The 26,173-nt window shown below is 47.7% G+C and overlaps 1 protein-coding gene across 1 annotated transcript in view; it reads right to left on the reverse strand.

Annotated features, from left to right (window-relative positions):
- Positions 1–26,173, reverse strand: part of ITPR3 (inositol 1,4,5-trisphosphate receptor type 3) — a 467,836-nt gene that overhangs the window by 251,045 nt on the left and 190,618 nt on the right. The window contains exons 8-9 of the mRNA XM_069238858.1: positions 3,848–3,994; positions 10–105 (exon numbers count right to left, since the gene is read on the reverse strand). Of these exons, the coding sequence (XP_069094959.1) occupies positions 10–105; positions 3,848–3,994 (243 nt within the window). The remainder of the gene's footprint in view (positions 1–9; positions 106–3,847; positions 3,995–26,173) is intronic.

Genomic DNA, 26,173 nt, shown 5'->3' on the forward strand with positions numbered 1-26,173 from the left:
ATTCCATACCTCTGCAGCCAGGTAGTGTCCTGTGGCAAGATGCTTGAAACGATACAGACTATTCCAGTGCCCTGCACCTCCTCGACAGGGATCGTGGTGGACAACCTGTAGACAAGAAAAGGAGGGATAAACACAATAAATGACCAACCCCATCTAACGGAAATTTAAATTGTCACATATGACGTGTAGTGTCAGACAGTATGGACTCTCCAGTAAACTAGCACCCTGGTGAAGAGTGATTAAAAAAAAATGGCTCAGACTTTGAACTCAATGGTGATATAGTGCACATGAGAAGGAATGCTGGTCCGTATAGGAGGGAAGACAATGAAGGAAGGAACACATGCACTCTGGAATGCTGTGTAAAATGTACTAATTTATTCTGTCTAGCAAAGAGAAAACACCCTATGTGTTTCAGGCGAGTAGCCTTGATCACGGGTAAGGTTTCAACAGCAACACAAAGGAAGGATTAACAAAACAAAATTTCTCTTACACACTGTGGGCGCCATCTTGGACTGCCTCATTTAGTTCATTGTAACAATACTTTTCAACATCAAGGTTGGTCTCTACTGATTTAAAGTGCTTTAGAACAATACCATTGACAATGTCAAAATGAGCCTTAATGAGAACTTATCAGAACATGAGAGAATTACATTAAAATTAAGAGGAGTTTGGGCTAATCCAAAGTAACATCATGGGTAACCGTGTTAAGGGCAATCCAGCCTCATATGAATCAATTATGCATGCACTGTTATACTTCAACAGTGAATCAATCTAAATAACTGTGAATTGCATTGCTATGGAATCCAAGACTCCACATAGGGCCCAAGTGGACATATCTCCTGATGTAATTTAGCTAAGTGCAATTCACTGTGTAGCTATAGTTAGGTCAGGGTTTCCATAGAAACAGTTTTTGTTTTGCTAATAAACTAGGTGCCATTTGACAAATCTGAATGAAACTTTCCAAAAATAAGTTCACCTACCTTAGCTTCTTCATGAAAAATTTGCTCTGATCCATCTACAGGGCCATGAAAAAGAGGCATCACAAAACTTTGATTTCCCACCTTAATTTCCATAGGAAGCTTTGCTCTCCGATACAAAAAAAAATGACTGAACAAGATTACACAAAATGTGACAGAAAGAAGTTTACTCTGCATGCTTTTTGTGATTTGGTGTAAATCAGCTCAGCCATTTTTGAGAAATGAATTAAAAAATGTAGTCTCATTTTAGCTTTTGCAGCACTTTCGATAACCTCTAAGAGAAAATCATGAGAGAAAACAGTTTCCTCGCTCATATCTTGTTAATCAAATCCCTGGAGACGATCAACATTTTTCACTGGATTAAATTACTAGAGAATTTACCAGAATTCTTAAACAAATGAGAGGGTCCATTGGGACCTGTCCCCACATACCCTGGAGGTCAGGTTTTGCTCACTCCCCTCACTTTTGTTATTTAAATAATTTTCAGGACACAGTGATGATGTCTTTAGTCCTGTAATGGCTGTTGTTCATGTTGTGGCTAGCCAATCAGCAGTGAATTGTCCCCTTTGAATTGGCCATCACAACATAGCTGGACACCAACAGTCCATGTATACCTAACCTTCATGCCCAATCTGAGCCTCCTCTTTTTTTTTTCTTTTTTCCTGATTAACGGACCAGTATGAAACTTTCCACAAAGGAGCTGAGGTGGATGAGATTTTTGTTTGGAAAGTTTTGTGCAGATTTGTCAAACGATGCCAAAATTATTAGCAAAACAAAAAGGCTCTTCCTATGGAAGTTCTCACCTAACTATATCTACACAGTGGCGGCCACCACTGATTAAGTAATGTTATATATATTAATTTATGTGTGTATGTGTGTGTGTCTGTGTGATGATTACTATTCTTTTTTTAATCGCTGAAACCACGATGCAAAGGGCTACATTTCCGCAGTGAGGTAAACTAGCATTTAAGGCCTTTTCACTATTAGAAGTCTGGATTCCATGTGTAATTATGACACAAAATCTGTGAGGTGGTAAACAATATGTTTCTCATGTCACGTTTTCTTTACTGTGGTAATAAAATGGAAGTTGTACTGTGCACTGCAATAATAAGTGTGTGATTGTGCATTCATTATTGTAGTTGTTTTAAATAACTTGCATCATTGGGCCTCATTTGAAAAATTATCCTTAAAACGTTTTTTCGAGATGATCTTGAAAGGGGTAAAAAGTTAGAAATTTATGGACCATTAGGCTGTGGATTGTTTGTGAACCTAGGTTTGCGGACAATCCTCAGATAAAATTGAAAAAAGAATCAAATCCTGTTTGATGAGGGAACTTTTTCACCTGTCATCCATTTTGGATCCATGGAGAACAGTCAGATCTGCGGATCCAAAGCTTTTTGATTGTCAGTGCAACAAAGGACATCTGCTGTGACCACCATTAATGGACACAAGACTCAGGCCCTCATTACAACCCTGGCCGTCTTAAGACTGCCAGGGCCGCGGTGACTGTTGGACCGCCACCAATATGGCAGTCCGACAGCCACATTACGACCGCCAACACTGACATTTGTTCTCCACTGGAGTGGCTGGGGGCGCTGGTGGTCCATGTCGGCCAGGGCAGCACTGTGAGTCCCCACTCCGCCAGATTTTACATGGCGGTTGCACCGCCATGTAAAATCTGGCGGAGACAGGGTGCCGGGGGCCAACATGGGGGCCCCTGCACTGTCCATGCACTTGGCTGTTTCCACCGGCCGACCCAGCGGGTAAACTCGTAATAGCCCTCGCGGTCAGGTCACCGTATGGCTTTGGCGGATGGGCGTTTCCGTCTGCCAAAGTCGGAATGAGGGCCTCAGTTTTGGTGTCATGGAAAAAAAGTAAAATGAGCCATAAGAAGGCAGTAGGAGTGCCTCCTGACCACCTGACTTGGGGGAGGAGTGGCAAGAAAAGACACCCCCCTTATTTTGCAATGAAAAAACAAATACTTTTTCGCCCGAGCTCACTAACTTGCGGCATGGTTTGCAGCCCCAGTGAGGCTCTGAGGTTTGAACCCAGTCTCAAGTCCCACAACCCTAACAGTGAGGGCTCCTGGACCATTACTGGTCCCCCTCCTCGGTCCACAAACCTGGACCCTCGGCTGTGAATCCAAGAGGATGCCAGCAAGTGTCCAGGAACCTCTACGGGTTTACAAACCTTCATGTGAGTTCTTGAACCCTCCATAAAATGTTACCAATTGCAAAAGAAAAAGAAAAACAACTGCACAGCAGAAGATAGCTAAACTTGGTAGACCGAGAGCAGGTACTTGCTGAAGGCAGGCCCTGCAGGCAAACAACTCAGCACACGAAGGCCATGCGTTCGGGTAGTTGGCTGCCTGAAATGAGTTGGGTGTACAGTCTAGTCAAAGGGGGAGTCAGTGAGTGCATGGGCATACACAAACAAGCGCACACTAGTGGACTTGCCTTAGAGCCCATGAAAGGGGGTAAATTACCATGTTGCTGCCATCAGCATGTATGTGTTAATTATGAAAATGGTCATGGCAGGGAAGATTACCCTGCTCCTGCATCTTATTGGAAAGAGGCAGCAAAACGTGAAGTGAACTAATGCATGGTTAATTACACAAAGTTGGAAATTTATTCAAAATGTATGCATAAGTCTAGCTATGTAAATGTGTCACCTTCATTAGGAACTGGACCATATCTGTTTTTATTGGCACCACCTAAAGCTCATTTGGCCTTAGTTTCTATATGTGCTAAACGGCTTCTTAATGCCAACCCAAAGCCATCAGCATATCCATGCAGAGAGTAAGAAAACCTACTGATGTGATCCAGTGTGAAAGTTGAGGAACTTTCTGGGGCACTAGAATTGTCTCTCACCTCCACCTCCCAGAGTGCGTTTGAACTTGTGGCTGAGGTCGCTGATTGACGGAGTGTGGTTCGCAGGAAGACGTGCAGTTTTGACTTATACTCGTCACAAGTTAAAAACTTCTCTTGCTCTGCGTGAAACAAGCGCACAACATCACCCTGGAATTGTGGAAGAGAAGACAGAAAAGCAAGAGATATGGTAAGATGTTATACCAAACGGACACACCATTATCAGCATTTTATCATCAATATTATCATCAGTATATCAGCATCATCACCAATCCCATAATCCTCAAGAATTTATCATCCCCAATTGTGGAAGCATTATACTGGGAGATATAACATCATAATTATTATTGTTAGCATCTTCATTATAATCACCAAAATAGTAAATTATGACATTTTAACTGAATAGTTGAAGAAGGACATGAGGTTTCTAAAAGAGTAGATAAAACAGGTAAGCAGAAAAACAAGGGAAAAACAAGTGATGAAAGGGTAAGAAGGAGATGTATTTTTCCGTTGCAGTCATTTCTAACAATGGGTGGGGTGCTAAGAGCAAAAGAATGACTCCATAGCAGGATATTCTTTTTCTGGATATTTTGAAAAAGGACTTCCTCGCCCACGAACCACAAAAACCACTGTACTTCCAGTATCATAAGAGTGGCTTATTCTTAATTTAGACACATGAGCATTAGTCATTTAAAGGAAATGGACCACCTTACGTTGCTTTTCTAGCTACATATTAACAAAGATGCCCAGTCAGTTTGTAGCCTCCACTTCTGTGAAAATCACTATCACAATTGTTTGGTGCAATTCTCAGATAAAAGATACATGCTTGTTGACACCCTGGAGTAACAGCTCTCCTCAGCATTCATGCCGCTGAAGCCGGTTTGGAATAATTGTTGCTTCTTCTTGGTTTGGAATAATTGCTGCTTGTTTGTGGCAAAAAACAAGATTTCTGTTGTGGTGATGTTGAGTTGGATGATGCTGCTGGTCATCCAGGTCTGGGTGAGGCATAAGCAGCATTTGAGGTTTTGGAGATCTGGAGAAGAGGATTGTTTCAAGTAGAGTTGCCATATAGTTTAATTTTGGTGTTGTTATTGGTGAGTATGAACCCAAAGAACTGCATGTAAAGGTTGAGGATGACAAGGGGAAAAACTGAACCCCATGGGTCTTCACAGGTGACAGGGATCTTCTGGGACACAGAGGTGCCTATGTGAACAAACTGGTGTTGGATGGATAGGTAGGAGAAACAGGGAAGATCATTGTCAGTAATTCTTGGTCAAGCTTTCAGGATCTGGATGAGGGTATGTTGATTGGTGGTTTTGAAGGCAACTAAGAGGTTCACAATACCACAAGTCATCTGTGGGCAGAAGGCCATTATCTACCATATGATGAGGGTGCTAGTCAACTCCATGGGATGGTTAGTTTAAAGTAACAGGAGGATTTTACGGCGTTGGAGAGATAGAGATTGATCACTTAGACAACTGCATTGACTTGCTGCTCTGTGTAGAAGGTCCTTAAGGGAGGCCATTGTGGAAAGTATTTCACTTTCTTTAGCACAGGGAGCTGGTACGAGACCTTCCTATTTTTATTGACAATGTGTTCCTTGAGTGACTTGCATGAAGGCTGGGTTTGAACAAGAGTTATAAGTGGTTGACCTAGGGGTCAGTTGAAGTGTAGTGATGCAAGATCTCTCTTTCTCACAATGATGGTATTAGTCTAGGGCCAGCACATAAAGTGAAAGCTCTCTTTTATCCAAAGGAGGACATGGTCAAAAATTGTTTAAAAAAATGGTTTAATGTGTATACTTACCTTGAGGATTTGTACATCTGAAAGGCACTGTATCAATAATCCCTCTTTAATATGTTATCCTGTGAACCTCATGTAAATGCCATTCCTTACAGAATATATAGCTGAACATATCTTGTGATAAGGTCATGGGTTTGTGTCACAATCTGGGGCAAGAGAGTGCCCTGTATGTGTTCTCTGGCCGACCCCATTAGGTGACATTACTACATGCCAGCTTGAAGTAACTAAGTTGCCACAGGTAATATGGGGTGCGGGCTTGGTAGGACGAGGTTTTGAATAGTCAGCATAGAACAGTATGATTGGGGAATTCGCAAAAGGGCATCAATGGCTTCTCCCTAAAGAGAGAAGGTTAAGGAATATGATTGAGAGCTTGAGAGTGCCATCGGAGGGAAGGCCTCAAAGGAGGAGTCTGTCAGTTGAACTCGGAAGTGGGATGCCTAGGTGGTCCAGCATAGGAAACAGGACTTGTGAGAGGTAATTGTGGAACAGAATAAACACATTGCCATTCGAAGGGATGTATGTGGGAGAAATAGGTCTGTTTTGCAGAGTCAGAGCAAGTTTCATTCATGTTGAAGGGACTTCTATGTCTCTCAGACTGGAGTAGCACACAACCACTTCCTTCATTCCTCAGTAAAGAAGCTTGGCACGCAACAAGATAGTTTATTTTGGAGAAAGAGGCAGTTCCTGCATTTGCAAAATGCAAGTAAATATGTAGTATATTGTATTTCTCAACCCAAGGTTCTTGGTGGCCACTGAACACACCATCAGCACTACCATGCACCAGTAAGATTTACATGAGCCTCTCGTGGTTGGAACTACAGGTTGTGCCACCTCTGCCTTTGGTACCATCCAGATGCTCCAATTTAAATGAACTCCATGTTGGATATAGTTCTTTATTCCAATAGCCAGTACCAATTATTGAATCTGCAGCTTTCCCTCATCCTTCTTTCTGGTTGACACTAATACAGGATTTACATTTGAAAACAAGTTTATGCCATGTGGGAAGTCAATTACACCATATTCAATGCTTCTAAAACTTAAATTGTCCTTCTGGGTACAGGAAGCTTCAAAAGTTCTCTGTACTCTTGTCCCCTGGGCTATGGTTATTCAAGTTTAAAAGGCTGTTTCAGAGTGTAAAGTCTTTTGGTTGTCAGGGACATTTAGGCTTCACAGCCGCTCTGTCTTTTATTTTACCAGAACTGCCTACAGCCAGCACACAAGCTCTCACAAATGAAGGACTATGCTCCTCTGATGATCAGCGAGAACCATGATACACGTCAGGAGATTGCCAGCACTGAAATATGATAGAAATTAACTGCTTGAAATGCATTATCATAACATGATGACATGACATGCAATGCTCCTGAAAGAAAATTAAACACTAACCACTGCACCTTTGTGCTCATTTGGACATATAAATGCTAGCATGCAGGAGGCGGATGAGATGACCCTAGCAAGCCAGGATCTTTCTTTAGCCAAACATGGCTCTGGGTCCGGTTTGAATGATGGCTACCGTTGGCTAGGGTTAGTCTTTCTCTCTCGCCCTCTCTCGATACTAATGCAGTTTTGTAAAGAAAAGAAAAACAAAGCATCATCTTCTTAATTAAGGACAAATTGTGTAATGTACTTTGGGTATAATACAAAAGGTATTTTTTCTCACTCCACAGAACTGCAGGTTAAACTAAATTCAGAAAAAATAGAGAAGTGTCTGGATACTTCTGCGAGACTACTGAACTTCATAAATCCGTCTCATTGAGATCTTCTAACAAGAGATCGTCTACCGTATTGCCAATCATATAACGCTTTATACCACTTATATGCTTTGCAGATTGGCAGCATGCCGTTCTGCAAAATATTTACATTAGACCTATTCGTCATGTATACTGAGTTGCAGTTAGTCATACTGTTTATCAGTCAGCTGCCATACAGTTGTATGCAGTTTGCCACGTAATATGTGATGTAAATGTGTTATATTGAGCTACACAAAGTGGCCTGCAGTCTGTCATATCATGTATCATCAGGAAATTATCCAGGCTGTTACAATGCAGGTGGCCTTTCAGATGATTCCACATGCCGTCGTGTGATGATAATGGAAGCGGCCAGAAAAGCAATCACGCAAGGCAAGGCGCAGCAGTGCAAGCTTCCCTGTCAGAGACAAGATTAAAGTATTCATGGAGCAGCTCTGCAAGCTTCCCTCACAGAGACCAGATACAGCATTCAGGAAGCAGCAGTGCAAGCTTCCCTCACAGAGACCAGATACAACATGCAGGAAACAGCAGTGCAAGCTTTCTTCACAAAGACCAGATACAGCATTCAGGGAGCAGCACTGCATGCGTCCCTGTCAGAGACCAGATGGAGCATTCAGGGAGCAGAACCCCAAGCTTCCCTCACTGTGACCAGATGCAGTATTCAGGGAGGAGCAGTGCAAGCTTTCCTCACAAAGAACAGATACAGCTTTCAAGGAGCAGCACTGCAAGCGTCCCTGTCAGAGACCAGATGGAGCATTCAGTGAGCAGAAGTCCAAGCTTCCCTCATGGAGACCAGTTACAGCTTTCAGGGAGCAGCAGTGCAAGCTTCCCTCACAGCGACTACATACAGCATTCAGGGAGCAGCACTGCAGGCTTCCCTCACAGACACTGGATACAGCATTCAAGGAGCACCAGTGCACATTTCCCTCACAGAGACCAGATAGAGTATTCAGGGAGCAGTAATGCAAGCTTACCTAAAAAAGACCACATAAAGCATTCAGAAAGCAGGGCTACAAGCTTCCCTCACAGACAGCAGGCACAGCATTCAGGAAGCAGCACTGCAAGCTTCCCTCACTCAGAGCAGATACAGCATTAAAGTAGCAGCAGTACAAGCGTCCCTTACTGAGATGAGTTACAGCATTCAGGGAGCAGCACTGCAAGCTTCCATCACTGAGACCAGATCCAGCATTCAGGGAGCAGCAGTGCAAGCTTCCTTGTCAGAGCAGTGCAAGGTATTCTCACAAAGACTAGATACAGCATGTAGGGAGAGGCACTGCAGGGTTCCCTCACAGAGACCAGATACAGCATTCAGGCAGCAGCACAGCAAGCTTCCCTCACAGAGACAAGATACAACATTTAGGGAGTAGGAGTGCAAAGTTCCCTCACTAAGATCAGATACAACATTCAGGGATCAGCACTGCAAGCTTCCATCACTGAAACCAGATACAGCATTCAGGGAGCAGCAGTGCAAGCATGTCTCTCAGCGACCAGATCCAGCATTCATGGGGCAGCAGTACAAGCTTCCCTCTCAGAGACCAGAGGCAGCATTCCAGGGGCTGCAGTGCAAACTTCCCTCATAGAGGCCAGATACAGCATTAAGGAAGCAGCAGTGCAAGCTTCCCTCACAGAGACCAGATACAGCATTCAGGAAGTGGCATTGCATGTTTCTCTCGCAGAGACCAGATACAGCAATCAGGGTGCAGCAGTGCACTCTTCCCTCACTGAGGCCAGATACAACATTCAGGGAGCTACAATGCATGCTTCCCTGACTGCGGCAGATACAACATTGAGGGAGGAGCACTGCAAGCTTGCCTCTCAGCAACTAGATATACAAGTCAGGGAGCAGCAGTACAAGCTTCCCTCTCAGAGACCAGATACAGAATTCAGGGTCTGCAGTGCATGTTTTCCCCATAGAGACCAGATACAGCATTCAGGGCGCAGCACTGCACGCTTTCCTTTCAGAGACCAGGCGCAGCATTCATGGAGCAGCAGTGCAATCTTCCCTAACAGAGACCAGATACAGCATACAGGATGTAGTACTGCAAGCTTCACTCGCTGAGGCCAACAACAGCATTCATGGAGCATCACTGAACGCTTCTCTATCAGAGGCCAGATGGCGCATTCAGGAAGCAGCAGTGCAAGCTTCCCTCACAGAGACCAGATAGAGCATTCAGGGAGCTGTAGTGCAAGCCTGCCTCACAGAGACCAGATACAGAATTCAGGGAGCAGCACCGCAAGCTTCCTTGTCAGAAACCAGATGGAGCATTTAGGAAGAAGCAGTGCAAGCTTCCCTCACAGAGAGCACATAGAGCATTCAGGGAGCAGTAGTGCAAGCCTGCCTCACAGAGACCAGATATAGCATTCAGGAAGTAGCACTGCAAGCTTAGCTGTCAGTGACCAGATGGAGCAATCAGGGAGCAGTAGTGCAAGCTTCCCTCACTGAGACCCGATACAGTATTTAGGGAGCAGCAGTCCAAGCTTCCCTCACTGAGACCAGACACCGCATTCTGGGAGCAGCAGTTCAGGCTCTCTTCACAGAGACCAAATACAGCAGTCATGGAGCAGCATTGCAAGCGTCCCAGTCAGAGAGCAGATGGCGCATTTAGGGAGCAGTAGTGCCAGTTTCCCTCAAAATGACCAGATACAGCATTCAGGGAGCAGCATTGCACGCCTCCCTCTCAGAGACCGCATGGAGATTTCAGTGAGCAGCAGCACAAGCTTGCCTCACTAAGATCAATTACAGCATTCGGGGAGCAGCACTGCAAGCTTCCCTCACAGAGACCGGAAACAGCATTCGCGGAGTAGCAGTCCAAACTTCCCTCACTGAGACCAGTATACAGCATTCAGGGAGCAATAGTGCAAGCTTCCCTCACAAAGACTGCCTACAGCATTTAGGAAACAGCAGTGCAAGCTTCCCTGTCAAAGACCAGATACAGCATTCAGGAAGCAGCAGTGCAAGCTTCCCTCACTGAGACCAGATACAGCATTCTCGGAGCAGAGCACTGCAAGCTTACCTGTCAGAAACCAGATGGAGCATTAAGGAAGAAGCAGTGCAAGCTTCCCTTACAGAGACCAGATACAGCATTCACGGAACAGCAGTGCAAGCTTGCCTCACAGAGACTAGATACAGTATTCAGGGAGCAGCAGTGCAAGCTTCCATGTCAGAGACCAGATGGAGCATTCATGAAGCAGCAGTGCAAGCTTTCCTCACAGAGACCAAATACAGCCTTCAGGGAGCAGTAGTGCAAGCTTCCCTCGCAGATACCACCTACAGCATTCAGGGAGCAGAAGTGCAAGCTTCCCTATCAGAGACCAGATACACCATTCAGGGAGCAGCAGTGCAAGCTTCCCTGTAAGAGATCAGATACATCATTCAGGGAGCAGCATTGCAAGATTCCATCATTGAGAACAGATACAGCATTCAGGGTCAGGACTGCAAGCTTCCTTGTCAGAGACCAGATGGACCAATCAGGGAGCAGCAACATACGTTTCCTTAAGGGAGACCAGACACAGCAATCAGAGAGCAGCACTGTAGGCTTCCCTCACAGAAGCCAAATACAGCATTCAGGGAGCAGCACTGTAAGCTTCCCTCACAGAGACCAAATACAAAATTCAGGAGGCAGTAGTGCAAGTTTCTCTCACTGAGACGAGATACAGCATTCAGGGAGCAGCACTATAAGCTTCCGTCATAGTGAACAGAGACACCGTTCAGGGAGCAGTACTACAAGCTTTCGTCACAGAGACCAGATACAGCATTCAGGGAACAGCACTGCAAGCGTCCCTCACAGAGGCCAGATACAGCATTAAGGAAGGAGCACTTCGAGCTTCCCTGTCAGAGACCAGATACAACATTCAGGGATCAGCACTGCAAGCTTGCCTCTCAGCGACCAGATACATCATTCAGGTATCAGCAGTACAAGCGTCCCTGTCAGAGACCAGATACAGCATTCAGGAGGCTGCAATGCAAGCTTCCCTAATAGAGACCAGTTACAGTACTCAGGGAGCAGCAGTGAAAGCTTTCATCTCAGGGGTCGGATAGAGCATTCATGGAGCAGCAGTGCATGCTTCCCTCACAGAGGCCAGATACAGAATTCAGGGAGTAGTACTCCACGCTTCACTCACTGAGAGCAGATACAGCATTCATGGAGCAGCACTGCAAGCTTCCCTGCCAGAGACCAAATGGTGTATTCAGGAAGCAGCAATGCCAGTTTCCCTCAAAGAGAAAAGATACAGCATTTAGGGAGCAGCACTGGAAGCCTTCCATGTTAGAGACCAAGTGGAGAAATCGGGGAGAAGCAGTGCAAGCATGCCTCACAGAGACCAGATACAGCATTCAGGGAGCAGCACTGCAAGTTTACCTCACAGAGAACAGAAGCAGCATTCAGGGAGTCCTACTGCAAGCTTCCCTCACTAAGACCAGATGCAGCATCCAAGGAGCAGTCCTGCAAGCTTCTGTCACAGAGACCAGACACAGCATTCAGGGAGCAGCACTGCAAGCTTCCCTTACTGATATAGCGTAGGCACAGCTCTGACCACAGCTGTGCAAACAATTCTTACACACAGAAAAGGAACAGCACAGGCACAGAATAATTGTCCCTCACACAACTGTATGGGAATAGTATGGGCATTATCTGGACAAGCCACACACACACACATACCAGTACAGCAAAGATAGACATCCCCCAAAAAGCACACATACAGATGTGCAAAACCCAGTAAAAGTTCCTTTTCCTAGTTAGGTTTCCTTTACAAGCCACCGTTTTGAGGCCAGATAACTCCTCCCTTGCCTTTCGCCTCTGCCCCTCCACATACCTACGAATACAAGAGGTACCGGTAATATAAAACCAAAGTTACAGGGAAATCCATGTGGAGAAGTTAACTGGGATTATAACAGGGACCCCAAGGATCCCCTTAGACATGGGCAATTGCTGTGTAAATTGCTATTATAATTTTAGGTTTATTAGTGATCCTGCCCCTTCCTCTTCTGACAAATGAAAGCTCCTTCCAGCTACACTTTTATTTCAGGGCTTTGTGAAGCACCATTCTTAGTGACAAAACAACCCCTTAAAGATTCAATAAAGTATTGGTCTTGTTCATCTATTTTTTTGTTTCTATGAGGTTTATGTATTATTCTGAAATAGTTTAACTTAGTCAATCGGGTGAGGCAAGTGATATTCTTAGAACAACCACGTGTTCTGTTTTACTTACCTTTAACTTTGTATAATGGAGATCAAGGCGTATGTACTGATCTAATCAATGTACTTTGCTAGTGTGCCTTAAGATATTTTGATAGATAACCATTTTCTTTTTTTTTTACTTTTGCCCATTTTGTGATTAAATCACACTTGATTTGCTTAGTCATTCCTATAACGATTCCTTGTATTTTGTTAGGTTGATTTATCTTGTTATGGGTGTAATTTGTAAGTCAGCTTTATTGGACAAAGTGTTTTAATTTAGCCCTGGAAAGGTGTTTTTGTCCTTTCTAGCAAACAAGAGGCAGGAGGAGATAACTGATATGGCTGTTAGAGACTGTGTGACCAGGAAGCCTTAGCTCAAAGTGTAGCTCCCACTTAGTTAAATGATGTTACTCTTGGCAAACCATCATTTTACCTCACTCTGCATAATTTCCCTTACCAGCAAAGAATTATGAATAGGGTACGTGGTTTAGCCTCCGAACATGGCAGTTGCTCTTTGAGTGAGATCTGTTCATCCACACAGACTATCCGCCAGAAACCGGTGCTCCACGGGCACATGCCACCTGTGTCGACCTCTGCAGGTGGCTCACAGTGTACATCGAGCAACCCAGACACAGTGGCACACAATAAACGGCTAAACAACAGCCGAACGTAGTAAAGGGGTGGGCCTCGTTGCTGCCAAAGCTAAGCGGAACTGAAGAGAGGGTAGGAGGTGGGCTCGCTTGAGGCATGGATGCAACTGACCACGTGAGTGTCCCTTTACGGCTGCCCCCGATTGCTGCCAGAGCCCACTTAAGGGGCATCTCCTCCATGTAATGTCGTGTTACAGTCTAGGGGTTTTGATGACCAGACCCTTGGGACCCGACCCAGAAGTTAGGGACAGTTTCCGGGGGGAAGCCGGATATATATAATAAAGGCCGGACCAGGAGAGAGGTATCTGCCCGACTCCCTGAGAGCCAAAATACTGTGTGTGTTTGTGTGTCTCATTGGAAGGGCGCGCGGCAAGGTATCGCCCATGTCCACGCGCAACACAACACTGGCGATGAGGATGGTTTTCAGTCCCACGTCTACGCCTTGAAGGACGAGTGCTGGGAAGGACCAGCACCGCGGTGATCGCGTTTCGGACAGCTCAGATAAACGTGCAGGTCGCACAATAGCATTCCCAGATGGTGGAAAGGCTGGACCACGCACAGCAAGGGCCTGCTGCTGCTACTATCGTGGAGCTACCAAAGGTTGTGCCCTGTCAAACGTCGGAGTGGTGCACCCCCCCAAAATAACACTATTCACACTGCACACGACAGCCCAGTAAGGAAAAAAAAGAAAGAAAAAAATTAAAAGAAACGGGACGGTTACAAAGCAAATGTGGAAAGAGTGGAGGGGAAAAACAAGCTTTGTACAAAGTCAGGCAACACCATCAATATAGAAAAAATTAAATGAAAGTCATCCAACAGAAAAATAAATAAACAAACACAAGTGGCCTGATCATCATGGCAGAAGAGCCAACACCAGCCACTCACCAACCACCACAACACACAATGGCTGGTGTGACCCTGCTATTCAGTGAGCTAGCAGACCCTGCCATGGCGTCACCTAGATGGAAGATATGGGTTGGACGTCTGGAGAACTACTTCGTAGCCACCCGTGAGAAGGACGGAGTGGTCAAGAGGTCCTTACTCCTACGTTTCATGGGCGATGAAATATACAAACTATTCAGACATCTGCCAAACACCAGTGCCTACGACAACTACGATGCAGCAGTGAGAGCCCTGAATGCGCACTTCGATCTGCAGTTCAACCTGGATTTCGAACAGTTCAAACTACGACAGGCAAGGGAGAGAGAAGGTGAATCCATTGACCAGTTTTACGCTTGACTCTGGGCCAGCACATGCACCGAAGATGACCAACAGGTGGAGGTACATGTTCAAATTATACAAGGATGCAAGAACAAGGCACTGGGAGGACTGATATTGAGAAAACCTAATATCAGTCTGGATGAGATTCTAATCATGGCACAAACCCATGATTTGTCTGCAGTCAGAGCAGCTGAGATGGAAATGGCATTGTCACACGTGCCAGAGAAAACCCTGGTAGTCAAAACAGAACATACAGATGCAATGCAGCTACAAAAAACAAAGAGGAAACCTAGACCGTATGCCGCTAAGCCAGGAGGACGGTGTGAATATTGCGGCAGAGAAGAACACAACCCAAGAGACTGTCTGGCTCAAGGGGAACATGCTCCAACTGTGGCAAACTGAATCATTTCTCAGTTGTCTGCAAAGGAGGAATGAGGGGAAAAGGAGTGAGAGGGAGGCGCCCTCCCACCAAGGCGGTCAAACAGCTATCGCTAGATGAACATGCAGCACGAGGCACGTACTGCCCGGTGTCTCAATACACCTTAGAAGACTCTTCCCTCGGAGAAGACGAAGAAGAAGTATTCTTAATATTATTCGCAAATGATTTAAAGAGACACCGGCGGCCTCAGCCTACATGCAGGGTCTCCGGTCAAGGCCCTCATAGACACAGGAGCATTAGTGAATGTGATGGGCGTGCAACAGTATAGCCGCCTCCAGCCCCAACCACCCTTGACCCCATCAAACACCAAAATATTAATGTATGGAAGCCGCATACTGCTACCTCTCAAGGGACGTATGGCCATGACGGTGCAGGCCTAGGGCCAGACAATCAACATCACATTCTATATAGTAGACATGGAAGCGGACACTCTCCTTGGCAGTCAAGCAGCAGAGGAACTAGGTCTGGTCATATCTGCAAACAGCATAAGGACGTCCCAAATTGATGAGCTGCTCAAGAAATTCCCAAACTTATTCACGGGCCTGGGGTGCCTCAAAGCACCTCCAATCAAGCTACACATTGACAAAGCTGTGAAGCCGGTTTCCCTACGACACTGGCGGATACCATTTTACCTGAGACCGCTAGTAGAAAAAGAGCTGGCAAGCCTCGAGGAGCAAGGCGTCATTCAGAGAGTATCCGGGTCCACTACCTGGGTGTCACCCAGGGTGATCCAGGAGAAGCTGAAGCAGCCTGGAAAAAGTTGGCTCTGCATTGGCATGAGACTTCCCAACCAGGCCATCAAGAGAGAGAGGCACATCACCCCGACCACAGACAACATTATCGTCGATTTGAATGGATCTGAGTGGTTCTCCAAATTAGACTTGAATGCGGGGATCACCCCCTGAGGCTGGCGGAGGAGAGCAGATACATCACAACACTCTCGACACATCTCGGGTTGAGAAGGTACAAACGCCTGAGTTTCAGCGTATCGTCCCCAGCGGAGGTGATTCAGGACACCATTCGACAGACTCTCTCTGGATTACAAGGTGTCATGAATGTCAGTGATGACATACTAATCTATTCAGCAATGGCAGAGGACCACCATCGGCACTTGAAGAACACCCTCCAACGACTGTCGGAGTATGGGCTCACCCTCCACAGAGACAAGTGCGTGTTTTTTCAGACATCAATTGAGTTTTTCGGATACATGTTTAACCAAGAAGGTATCCAAGTGGACCCACGAAAGTCCAATGCCATCCGGAAAGCTCCCACCCCGAACACTGTGACAGAAGTACGGAGTTTACTGGGTATGACGACTGTTGGAAATTTCATTTCTGCATGGTCACCCCCAAACTTTTTGCCTTCCTCCTTCTCTTTTTCTGACCTAATTTTTGCTGGCTTTAGGACTCTGCGCACTTTACCACTGCTACTCAGTGCTAAAGTGAATATGCTCTCTCCTTAAAACATGGTGACATTGGCTCATACCCAATTGGCTTATTTAATTTACTTGTAAGTCCCTAGTCAAGTGCACTACATGTGCCCAGGGTCTGTAAATTAAATGCTACTAGTGGGCTGCATCACTGGTTGTGCCAACCACATAAGTAGCTCCCTAACCATGTCTCAGGCCTGCCTCTGCAGTGCCTGTGTGTGCAGTTTCACTGCCAATTGACGTGGCATTTAAAAGTACTTGCCAAGCCTTAAACTCCCCTTTTTCTACATATAAGTCACCCCTAAGGTAGGCCCTAGGTAGCCCATAAGGGCAGGGTGGTATGTAGGTAAAAGGCAGGACATGAACATGTGTGTTCTATATGTCCTGGTAGTCTAAGACTCCTAAATTCATTTTTACACTGCTGTGAGGCCTGCTCCTTTCATAGGATAGCACTGGGGCTACCCTCATATACTGTTTGAGTGGCAGATCCTGATCTGGAAGGAGTAGCCAGGTCATATTTAGTATGGCCAGAATGGTGATACAAAATCCTGCTTAATGGTGAAGTTGGATTTTATATTACTATTTTAGAAATGCTTCTTTTAGAAAGTGAGCATTTCTCTAATCCTTCTGTGCCTTCCAATCCATGTCTGGCCAGGTTTACTTGACAGCTCCCTTGTGCATTCACTCAGACACACCCCAAACACAGGATATTCAGCCTCACTTGCATACATCTACATCTACATCTGGGATGGGTCTTCCTGGGCTGGGAGGGTGGAGGGCTTGACACTTACATGTCAAAGGGCAGTAGCCTGCCCTCACACAAAGGACTGCCACACCCCCTGCTGGGACCCTGGCAGACAGGAAGGAACTGAAAGGGGACCTTGTGCACTTCTAAGACGCTCTTTGAAGTCTCCCCCACTTCAAAGGCACATTTGGGTATTTAAGCAGGGTCTCTGACCCTACCAACTTAGACACTTCTGAGGTAGACACTCTACCTGACAAGACACTTCCTGGAGAAGAGAACCTGAACCAGAACCTGCATCCTACCAAGAAGACCTGCCTGGCTGCCCAAAGGACTCACCTGACTGCTTTCTGTGCAGGACTGCTGCCTTGCTGTTGCCCTGCTGCCTTGCTGCTCTCTGGCTGTGGTGAGAAGTGCTCTCCAAGGGCTAGGATAGAGCTTGCCTCCTGTCCCCCGACGTTTCACGTCCAAAAAGACTTAGGGGGTCATTACAACCCTGGCGGACGGTGTTAAAGCGGCGGTAAGACCGCCAACAGGCTGGCGGTCTTTTTTTTAGTATTATGACAATGGCGGTTACCGCCATGGTCATCCGCCGCTTCCCCGTTCCGCCCGCCAGGGCGGAGACGGCTGCTGGGCTGGAGACCTGCCGGTATTGTGACCCGGCTTACCATGAAATCCATGGCGGTAAGCACTATCAGTTCCCTAGCCCTGAGAGGGGTCTCCCCCACCCCCCACCCCCACCCGACTCACTCCCCTACGCCTCCCACCACCCCTGCCACCCCCCATAGGTGGCAGGGCCCCCCTCCCCACCCCGACATTACCTTACACATACACACCCGACACGCACGCAGGCACCACCAACACACATACACGCACACACACTGACATACATGCCAACATCCACACACACACTCAGACACGTACACCCACATTCACACATTCACGGACACATCCATACAGACATACATACAGACAGACCCGCACACATTTCCGAAACACGCAACACCCCCGCAAGCATACACGCACTCACCCCCCCTACATACACAGACGCACACCCCATGCACCCACACAACACCCCCCGCCCTCTCCCCTAACGGAGGATCGACTTACCTGTTCCGTCGATCCTCTGGGAGGGGACGGGAGCCATGGGGGCAGCTCCGCCAACACCACACCGCCAACAGAACACCGCCGCGCAGAATCACAGGACGTGATTAGCTCGGCGGTGTTCTGTTGGCGTGGCGGTGGAGGTGGAGCAACCTCCACTTCCCCGCCGCCCGCAAGTATGGCTGTTGGCGGCTCTCCGTCGGAAAAAACGACGGAGGGCAGCCAACGGTCATAATACGCCGAGCGGCAAACCGCCACTACTGGCGGTCTTCCGCATGGCGGTCCCTCGGCGGTCTTCTTAAAAGACCGCCGAGGTTGTAATGACCACCTTAATCTCTACAAGAAGGACTCCTTGTGCGGTGAAAATCGACGTACAGACTGCCAGAAACGACGCACAGCCTGCACTGCAGTGAAAAATTAAACGCATGCTGAACCAGAACGACGCAGCCCGACTTCATAACAAGAAGATCGATGCAGCGCCAGCGTAGTGACTGGAAATTAGACGCATGGCCCACTGGATCGACGCACAGCCGAGCCGGAATGATGCAGCCCGACTTCCAGAGAGCAATTGACGCAGTGCCTGCCATGTGGTGGAAATTTCCATGCAACACCCACCGGATCGATGCAGCGCCTGTGACTTTGTCCTGTCAGCGCCGGAAATCCACACATAGTCCCAGGGCATCTGAAAATCCCTCAACACCGCCTTCTAAGTTAAGCCTGACTGCTCAGTGCCAAGCTACCAGAGGGTGGGTACAGGATAATTTAGATTGTGTGTGACTTACTCTGACTAGAGTCAGGGTCCTTGCTTGGGCAGGGGGTAACCTGACTGCCAACCAAAGAGCCATTTCTAACAGCGACATACTGTGGCAGGTTCATCCCAAAGTTAGCCACACTGTCAGAGCCACTCCGAGCACTCACAAAAGCCAATGCACCGTGGGTATGGGGGAGCTGGGAGGAAGACGCGTTCCAAGCGCTCAAGAAGGCCATTCTGTGTGAAACGACCATGGCCTACTTTGTCCCCACGAAGAAGACCGAACTGGTGGTCGACGCGAGCCTGGTAGGCCTCGGCGCAGTCCTAGCACAAGAGAGTGAGCTTTAACTTTGACTGAACAGCGTTACTCTCAAATGGAGAGGGAGGCCCTGCCCATTAAGTGAGCGTGTGGTCACTTCCACCTTTACCTACAAGGAAGACCCTTTCAAGTGGTCACCGACCATCAACCACTTGTCCCTCTGTTTAAGGGGAGCGCACCACACCCGCCTCCACGAATTGAACGGTGGGCAATTCAGCTCTAGCACTATTGCATGGATGTAGTATACCAACCTGGGGCCAAAAATCCTGCAGTATCCCTGTCAAGGCACCCTTTGAAACCAGCTTAGGCCACCAGCCAAGATGAAGAAAACAGTGAGGCACACATGCAAGCACTAGCTCAGGGTAGTTGTCCTAAGGCGCTCAGCACAAAAGAAATAGTTGAAGCTATTGTGGAGGATGAGGTATTGCTACGAGTCAAACAAGCATTGGAAGGTGGCTCCTGGCACAATTTTCTCCGGAACACAGGGAACTGGACTGTGGCTTAGTGAAAACAACTAACAAAACTATGGAGAGTCCGAAATGAACCAAGCTTGAAGTCTGATGGCCTTCTCCTATGGGGACTCCGACTAGTCATTCCCATAAGGCTACAACATTGCGTGATCCTGCTGGCACATGGAGGTCATCAGGGGATGACCAAAATTAAAGCATGCATGAGGGAGAAGGTGTGGTTCCCTGGACTTGAAGAGGGAATGGACAGATGTGTGCGACAGTGCCGAGCCTTTTAGGTAACGACCATCCCTGAGGTATCGGCCCCAATCATTACTGAAGAAGCCTTCACGACCCCGTGGTCGCAAATTAGTTTGGACTTTGGAAGTTTTCCGGAAGGCCGGGTCACCCTGCTCTCATAGATGGGTACTCCAGGTATCCAATTGTGGAGGTCATTGCATCCACTGCCTTTGCACATGTGGGTCCGGTCCTGGAGAAAAATTTGGCATGTTTGGTCTCCCAGAAGAAATCAAAATTGATAATGGACCCCCATTCCAAGGACATGAATTTCAAGAGGTGATGATGTGCATCGGCACTAGACATCGAAAAATCATGCCGCAATGGCCCCACGTAAATGGGAGAGGTCGAACGGTTTATGCAGACGCTCAATAAGACTCTTAGAATTGCCACCTTAGAAACCAGTGACCCTGAGCTCAGCCTTCATTGATTCCTACACGAGTACAGAGGAACCCCTCACTGCACCACTGGCCATACTCCCTGGTCACTAATGCTTGCTGGGCAAAGGCGAGATACTATCCCCACAGCCCCAGGGTGGCGGCCCACCCCTTATCACCCGGGGGAACACACAAACCAGGAGGAGGGAAATGAATGATAAGGTGAGCAAAAGAAGATGTGCCATGGTAAGAGACATCCGAGTAGGTGACTGGGTAATAATCAAGGACCGGAAACCGGGCTGGAAATTCCACACGCCCTATGAACCAGGGGTATGGACAGTGACTGGGGTCTCCGGAACCATGGTGACAGCAAGAAACGGTAATGAGCAGGTAACACAAAATGTGTCATGGTTTAAAAAGGCAACTTTTGTAGAGGCTCCTGACAATCAGGAAGCAGATGACCAACTCCCAGACTGTTCTGCTACTGAGAGCCCCGGACATGATCTGGAGGAGGAGCTGCCATCAGCAGCTTGGCCTATCCTTCTAAGGCAGCCGGTGACTAGCTCGCCGGTGACTTAAGGCGGAGAGACTAGATCCCAGTCTGGGAGGTACAACTTGAGACCCAATCCCCCACCCAGCCAGAGACTGAAATATTTTGTGTGTGCATTGATGATGCAAGTGTTTTGGTCCAGTTAGGGAGGGTCTAGTGGTTTTGATGCCTGGACCCCTGGGACCTGACCCAGAAGGCGGGGGGAAGCAGGATATATATAATAAAAGGCCGGAGGGGGAGAAAGGTATCTGCCCGACTCCCTGAGAGCTAAAATACTGTGTGTGTGTCTCATTGGTAGGGCGCGTGGCAAGGTATCGCCGATGTCCGTGAGCAGCACAACACTCCGGTCATCCACAGTCGTACAGGACTGGGTGTGGCTTCCTAGACTGGGGCTGACATGGCACTATCTCCAAGAGGCAGCACGGTCTACATTAACTCCAGCGGGGCACTGGGTGTACAACTGGGCTTCAAGAGAAGGAACCTCCCTATGGTCTGATGGAGGTCCGGGAAGGAATGCCACAGTGCAACCACCACTGAACAGCTTAGGCCATGAGGGTGCAGGACAGACCAAAGGGCCTAAAACGCTGCAAGAGAAGACAGCAGAGGCTGAGAAGGCGGTGATTGATTTGGGGCCGCAGCACAAGTAATTGATGACACATTGGCAGAAGGTGGGACAAGATTCAGGGCCTCCCCTTGTGCGGGCACGACTTCCGAGTGTGGAGGGCAGATGCCACAGAGGGGGTCTCTGAGCCTGGGGACCTAGCAAGATTTTATATGCCCAGTTTGCCTCAAGTGAAGCAGGTGGCAGGGACTTATCTAGTGGCATGAATGGTCTGGAGACCCGGCTTGGGCTCTGATATTGCTGAGAGCCTCTGAGCAGAGGGTCTAGACCACTCAGGCCAAAAGAGGGCTGGGCGCGGACCCACAGACAGCCCTGAGGAGGTCACCCTCACTGTTCGGCCCGCCAGATACCCATCACATAACAATGGGAACCCTGCGAAAGGGGCCAGAGGACATAGGGGCCGAGTGAAGCATGGGGGTCCAGAGAGGATCCAGGTCATGGACACCTGAGTGAGATACACAGCTGACACACACAATAAAAGTCTCACCCTTATGGGTTGAGTATTCATTATAGACCTCGGGAAGCTGAATGGGCTGTGGTGCTGACCCTCTGTGGGAATGATTCCAAGACAATAGAAGCCGCCAAGTGACTTATATTCACCAAAGACTCAATATATCCTGGGGTGAGGCGATTTAATTTCCTTCTTCTCTCTCTCCCTTCCTCAGATTGGAGATCCCCCAAGTGCCCCTTAGGTGCTCATACGCATCTCCTGCCTACCCATACCAAGCCCCATGGTGACAGAGAGGTGACACAGGTGGTTCATACAGAGAGGGGTGCCCTTCGTCCATTTCCTCACAGATCCCCTTTGCATTGCTAAAGACTTAGGCCCTCATTATGACTTCGGTGGTCTATTCTGTAGATTGCCGAAGTCACTGCCGCCATATGACCGCCAGTGTTGGTTATCTGAAGACCGCCATAGTATGTCTGCTGGCTGCTACCCGCCACTATTTGGTGGGGAAGCTGCCAGCAGCCATACTGGCGGTCTAGTGGAGCTTGCTCCGCCGCCACCGCCACATCACCACAACACCGCCCACCGTATTACAACATTGTAAACAGCGTGGCGGTGTGGGTTAGCGGGGCGCTGGCACCTTACATGGCCATCCAATTGCCTTGCTTTGTGTATATGCCCCTCCATCCCTGGCATCTGACTGTCTGACTAAATTTTGTGGCCTTATCTGAGAGCTTCCAGATGCCCCGTAGCTACTGGGTAGTGACCTTAACAGGGTGTGCGACATATGCCTTGACCTTTCCTCGACCCCGGTTGATGCTGATCAGTGTCAAAAACTTCTCTCAACCTTTATGCACAATTTAAATCTGATTGATATGTGGAGTGGGCATCACTTGGGGTAAAGGGAGTATACCTTCTAATCTTGTGCCCACTGATCTTTCTCTCAGCTAGGCTATTTTCTCCAGCATCAACGTTAATGGCCACCAGTTCTAGACGCTAGACTGCTGGCCTCTCTGATCACTCAATGGTGGCAATAGATCTAAGTTGGGTCTGAGGAGGGTGGAGGTGGGTTGGCACTTGAACCGTTGGAGCCTTCAAAAAGAAGAATTTGGGGAAATGTTCACCAACTATGTCAATGATTCCTTACTGAAAACAAGGGATGTGTTATCTCCTGGGGTACAATGTGGGAAGCCCAGAAAGCTACCATCCAGGGGGATGTCATTGGCTACTCCAAAAACCAAAAGGACCAGGCTTGGAAGAAAGTCAAAGGCCTTGAGGAACATGCAGTTGACCTCGAGGGCCGCTATTTGACATCTATGGCAATCGCTGCACACGTAGACACTTCTTAGGCAGGAGCTCACACAAGAAGCAATGGAGGCATGAATGGCCATTTGCAGCAGAATTTATCAATGCTGTGACAAGGCCAGTAAGACTTTACACTAGCTGTGTACTCCAAGAGAGAGAGGGCCCCAGTCACTTTCTTGGTGGCTAAAAATGGCCCTCGATTGCCTGGGAGTATGCCCAGTGCGCATGCCTTCACACCCTACTATTGGGAATTGTATAGGGTAGATCCCCTGAGCCCTCGCGCAGACTTACATACATCTGTGCTTGACCTGATGATTCATTGTTTGTTCCCTGGAGTAACACAACTCCCTGGAGGCTGATGTCACCTGTGATGAGTTGCATGCAGCTTTGGTGCAGATACAAGTGGGTAAAGTGCTGGGACCTAATGGTTTCCCAGTGGAATTCTGGCACTTGGTGTGGCCTCAGATTGGCACTCTGCTACTGGAGGCATTCAAGGAAGCCCTGGAAAGAGGTGAATTACCAACAGCCCTCAGAAATGTGGAAATAGTTCTAATACCGAAACCAGGTACAAAGTGCACTCACTGTGAAGACTTTCGGCCGATCTCACTGTTGAATTCGGAGGTGAAAATCTGGGCCAAGATGTTGGCCACCCTACTAATAGGAGTTATCACCCGACTGCGGGTCAACCAGAAACACCTTAAGGCAAGTGTATAACATGATTGAGTTGAGCAAGACCTACCATGGCCATAGGTCCCTTCTCTCAATTGATTTTAGGAAAGCCTTTGACTTGATGGACTGGAAATACTTATTCGCTCTCTTGCCTCACATGGGGTTCAGACCAAAGTTAATTGGCTGTATGCACATACTATGCACAAACCTTAAGGCTAGGGTGCACGTTGGGGGAGTGACTTCGGAGTGGATCATGGTGGCACGTGGCACCCATCAGGGTTGCCCTTTATCACACTTGCTGTTCATTTGTGATTGAGCCACTGGCGGCCTGGGTGCGAGTTGATGCGCTGTTCCGGGGTTTTTAGTGGACCTCTGAGGTGAGTGACACAATCTCACTCTACGAGGACGATGTCCTGTTGTTCTTAGGTGATCCAGCATCATCAAGACCCAGAGCTCTCCAAATTCTAGAAATATTTGGAACATAATTGGGCTTCATGTGAATATCAATAAGTCTTAGATTTACCCCACAGCTCCTTGCCCAGTGGATATGCCATGGCTGTTGGAGAAACCAATACTTGCTTCAGGGTTCAAATATCTAGGAGTCTACATCACCGATGACGCATAAGGTTCTATGAAAGAAACCTAGTACCCCAGCTGGATGGCCTTGCAATAGACGTTAACCATTTTAAAAATGGTCTCTCTGCCATGCCTCTTCTACCATCTACAGAACCACCCCTTCCTAGTGGACAAGGTGTTCTTCACCACGGTGAATGCACAATTTAGAGCAGTACTATGGGGAGGTGGCCCACCTCGAATAGCCCTGAGGAAATGTGGTCAACCTGTTTACGAGGGAGGGATATTTACCCCAGACATGCTCATGTACTACTGGGCAGCACACCTGCTTGTAGTGAATGAATGGTGGTTTACGAGATTCGATGATCTGCGTTTGCATTAGACAGATGGGTGATGGGTCATCAAAACTTTCTGCATCTACTTTATAGTGGTGTTGCACCAAAAACCCTTCTGTCTGGCACACAAGTAGTGCTAGGGCTCTAGACCGCTGCTATTACGTCCATAGGTTGGGCAGGTAGGTTGATGCTAGGAACTCCACTATGGCGGGGTACTCTGCTTCCACAGGTTGTAGCCTTATGTGTTTTTTCGGCCTGGGACACCATAAGCATCTCCACAATGGGGGACACGATTCACAATGGGACGCTGAAGTTTTTTCAGGGCTTAGAGGTAGACTACGATCCGCTACCTATGGGTTCGCCAAGCACTCTTACCCTTCACTCAGTAAGAGGAGATCATCCCCAAATTCTCCCCAATGAAAGCAAAGGTTCTTACAGATAAGAAGGATCACAAACTGTCTGAGATTTATAAAAGGCTTTTGCATAATTTGCCACACCCAATGGAGATGGTGAGGAGGACATGGGAGGGGGAACTGGGTCATTTGGATGACGATAATTGAAGGGAAGCAGTGATAGCCCCTAGGGAGGCGGTAATAGCATCCTAATTAAGACTAATAAAGCTGAAGTTGCTCCACCACGTCTACCTCACTAGAGCAAAAACAGATTGCATGGGCCTGATAGCCGTGAGGAACTGCATGAGGTGCGATGACCCACAGGGAGGTATATACAATACATTCTGGGATTGCCCCGCACTCTCTCACTTCTGTAATGGGGTTCTAGGATGGTTGGAGGATGTGCTGGGATCCCCAGAGACCCTAATATTATCCTTTTACATGTTATTGATGACCCAAGGTGTAATCAGTATCAAAGGGCATATCTCTAGCTGGGCCTGATTGTTGCCAAAAAGGATACTGCGAGAGCCTGGAAGAAGATATTCCCCCCACCTCCTCCACAGACATGGGTTAAAGGTATGGGTTACTGTATGGGACTTGAGAGCCCAATTTCCTGGTGAGGGGATGTGCCAAGAAACACTATAGAATCTGGAAAGAATGGACCAGACTCAGGGGCATACAGTTGGAACCATACACAGACAGGCCATGGTCCAGTTTCGGAGATACACACCTTTGCAGCCATAACACACTTAGGGACTCATTACGACTTCGGCGGTACTTTAACAGGACCGCCGAAGCTGCTGCAGACAAAAGACCGCCAGTACTGGAGGTCTTTTGACTGCCATATTAGGAGTAGTCCGCTGGCCCTGTGGAACACTCACCACAACATTGACACCGGCTCGTAATTGAGCTGGCAGCAATGTTGTGGTGCA

The sequence above is a fragment of the Pleurodeles waltl genome, chromosome 6 (assembly GCF_031143425.1).
Source record: "Pleurodeles waltl isolate 20211129_DDA chromosome 6, aPleWal1.hap1.20221129, whole genome shotgun sequence".
NCBI lineage: Eukaryota > Metazoa > Chordata > Amphibia > Caudata > Salamandridae > Pleurodeles > Pleurodeles waltl.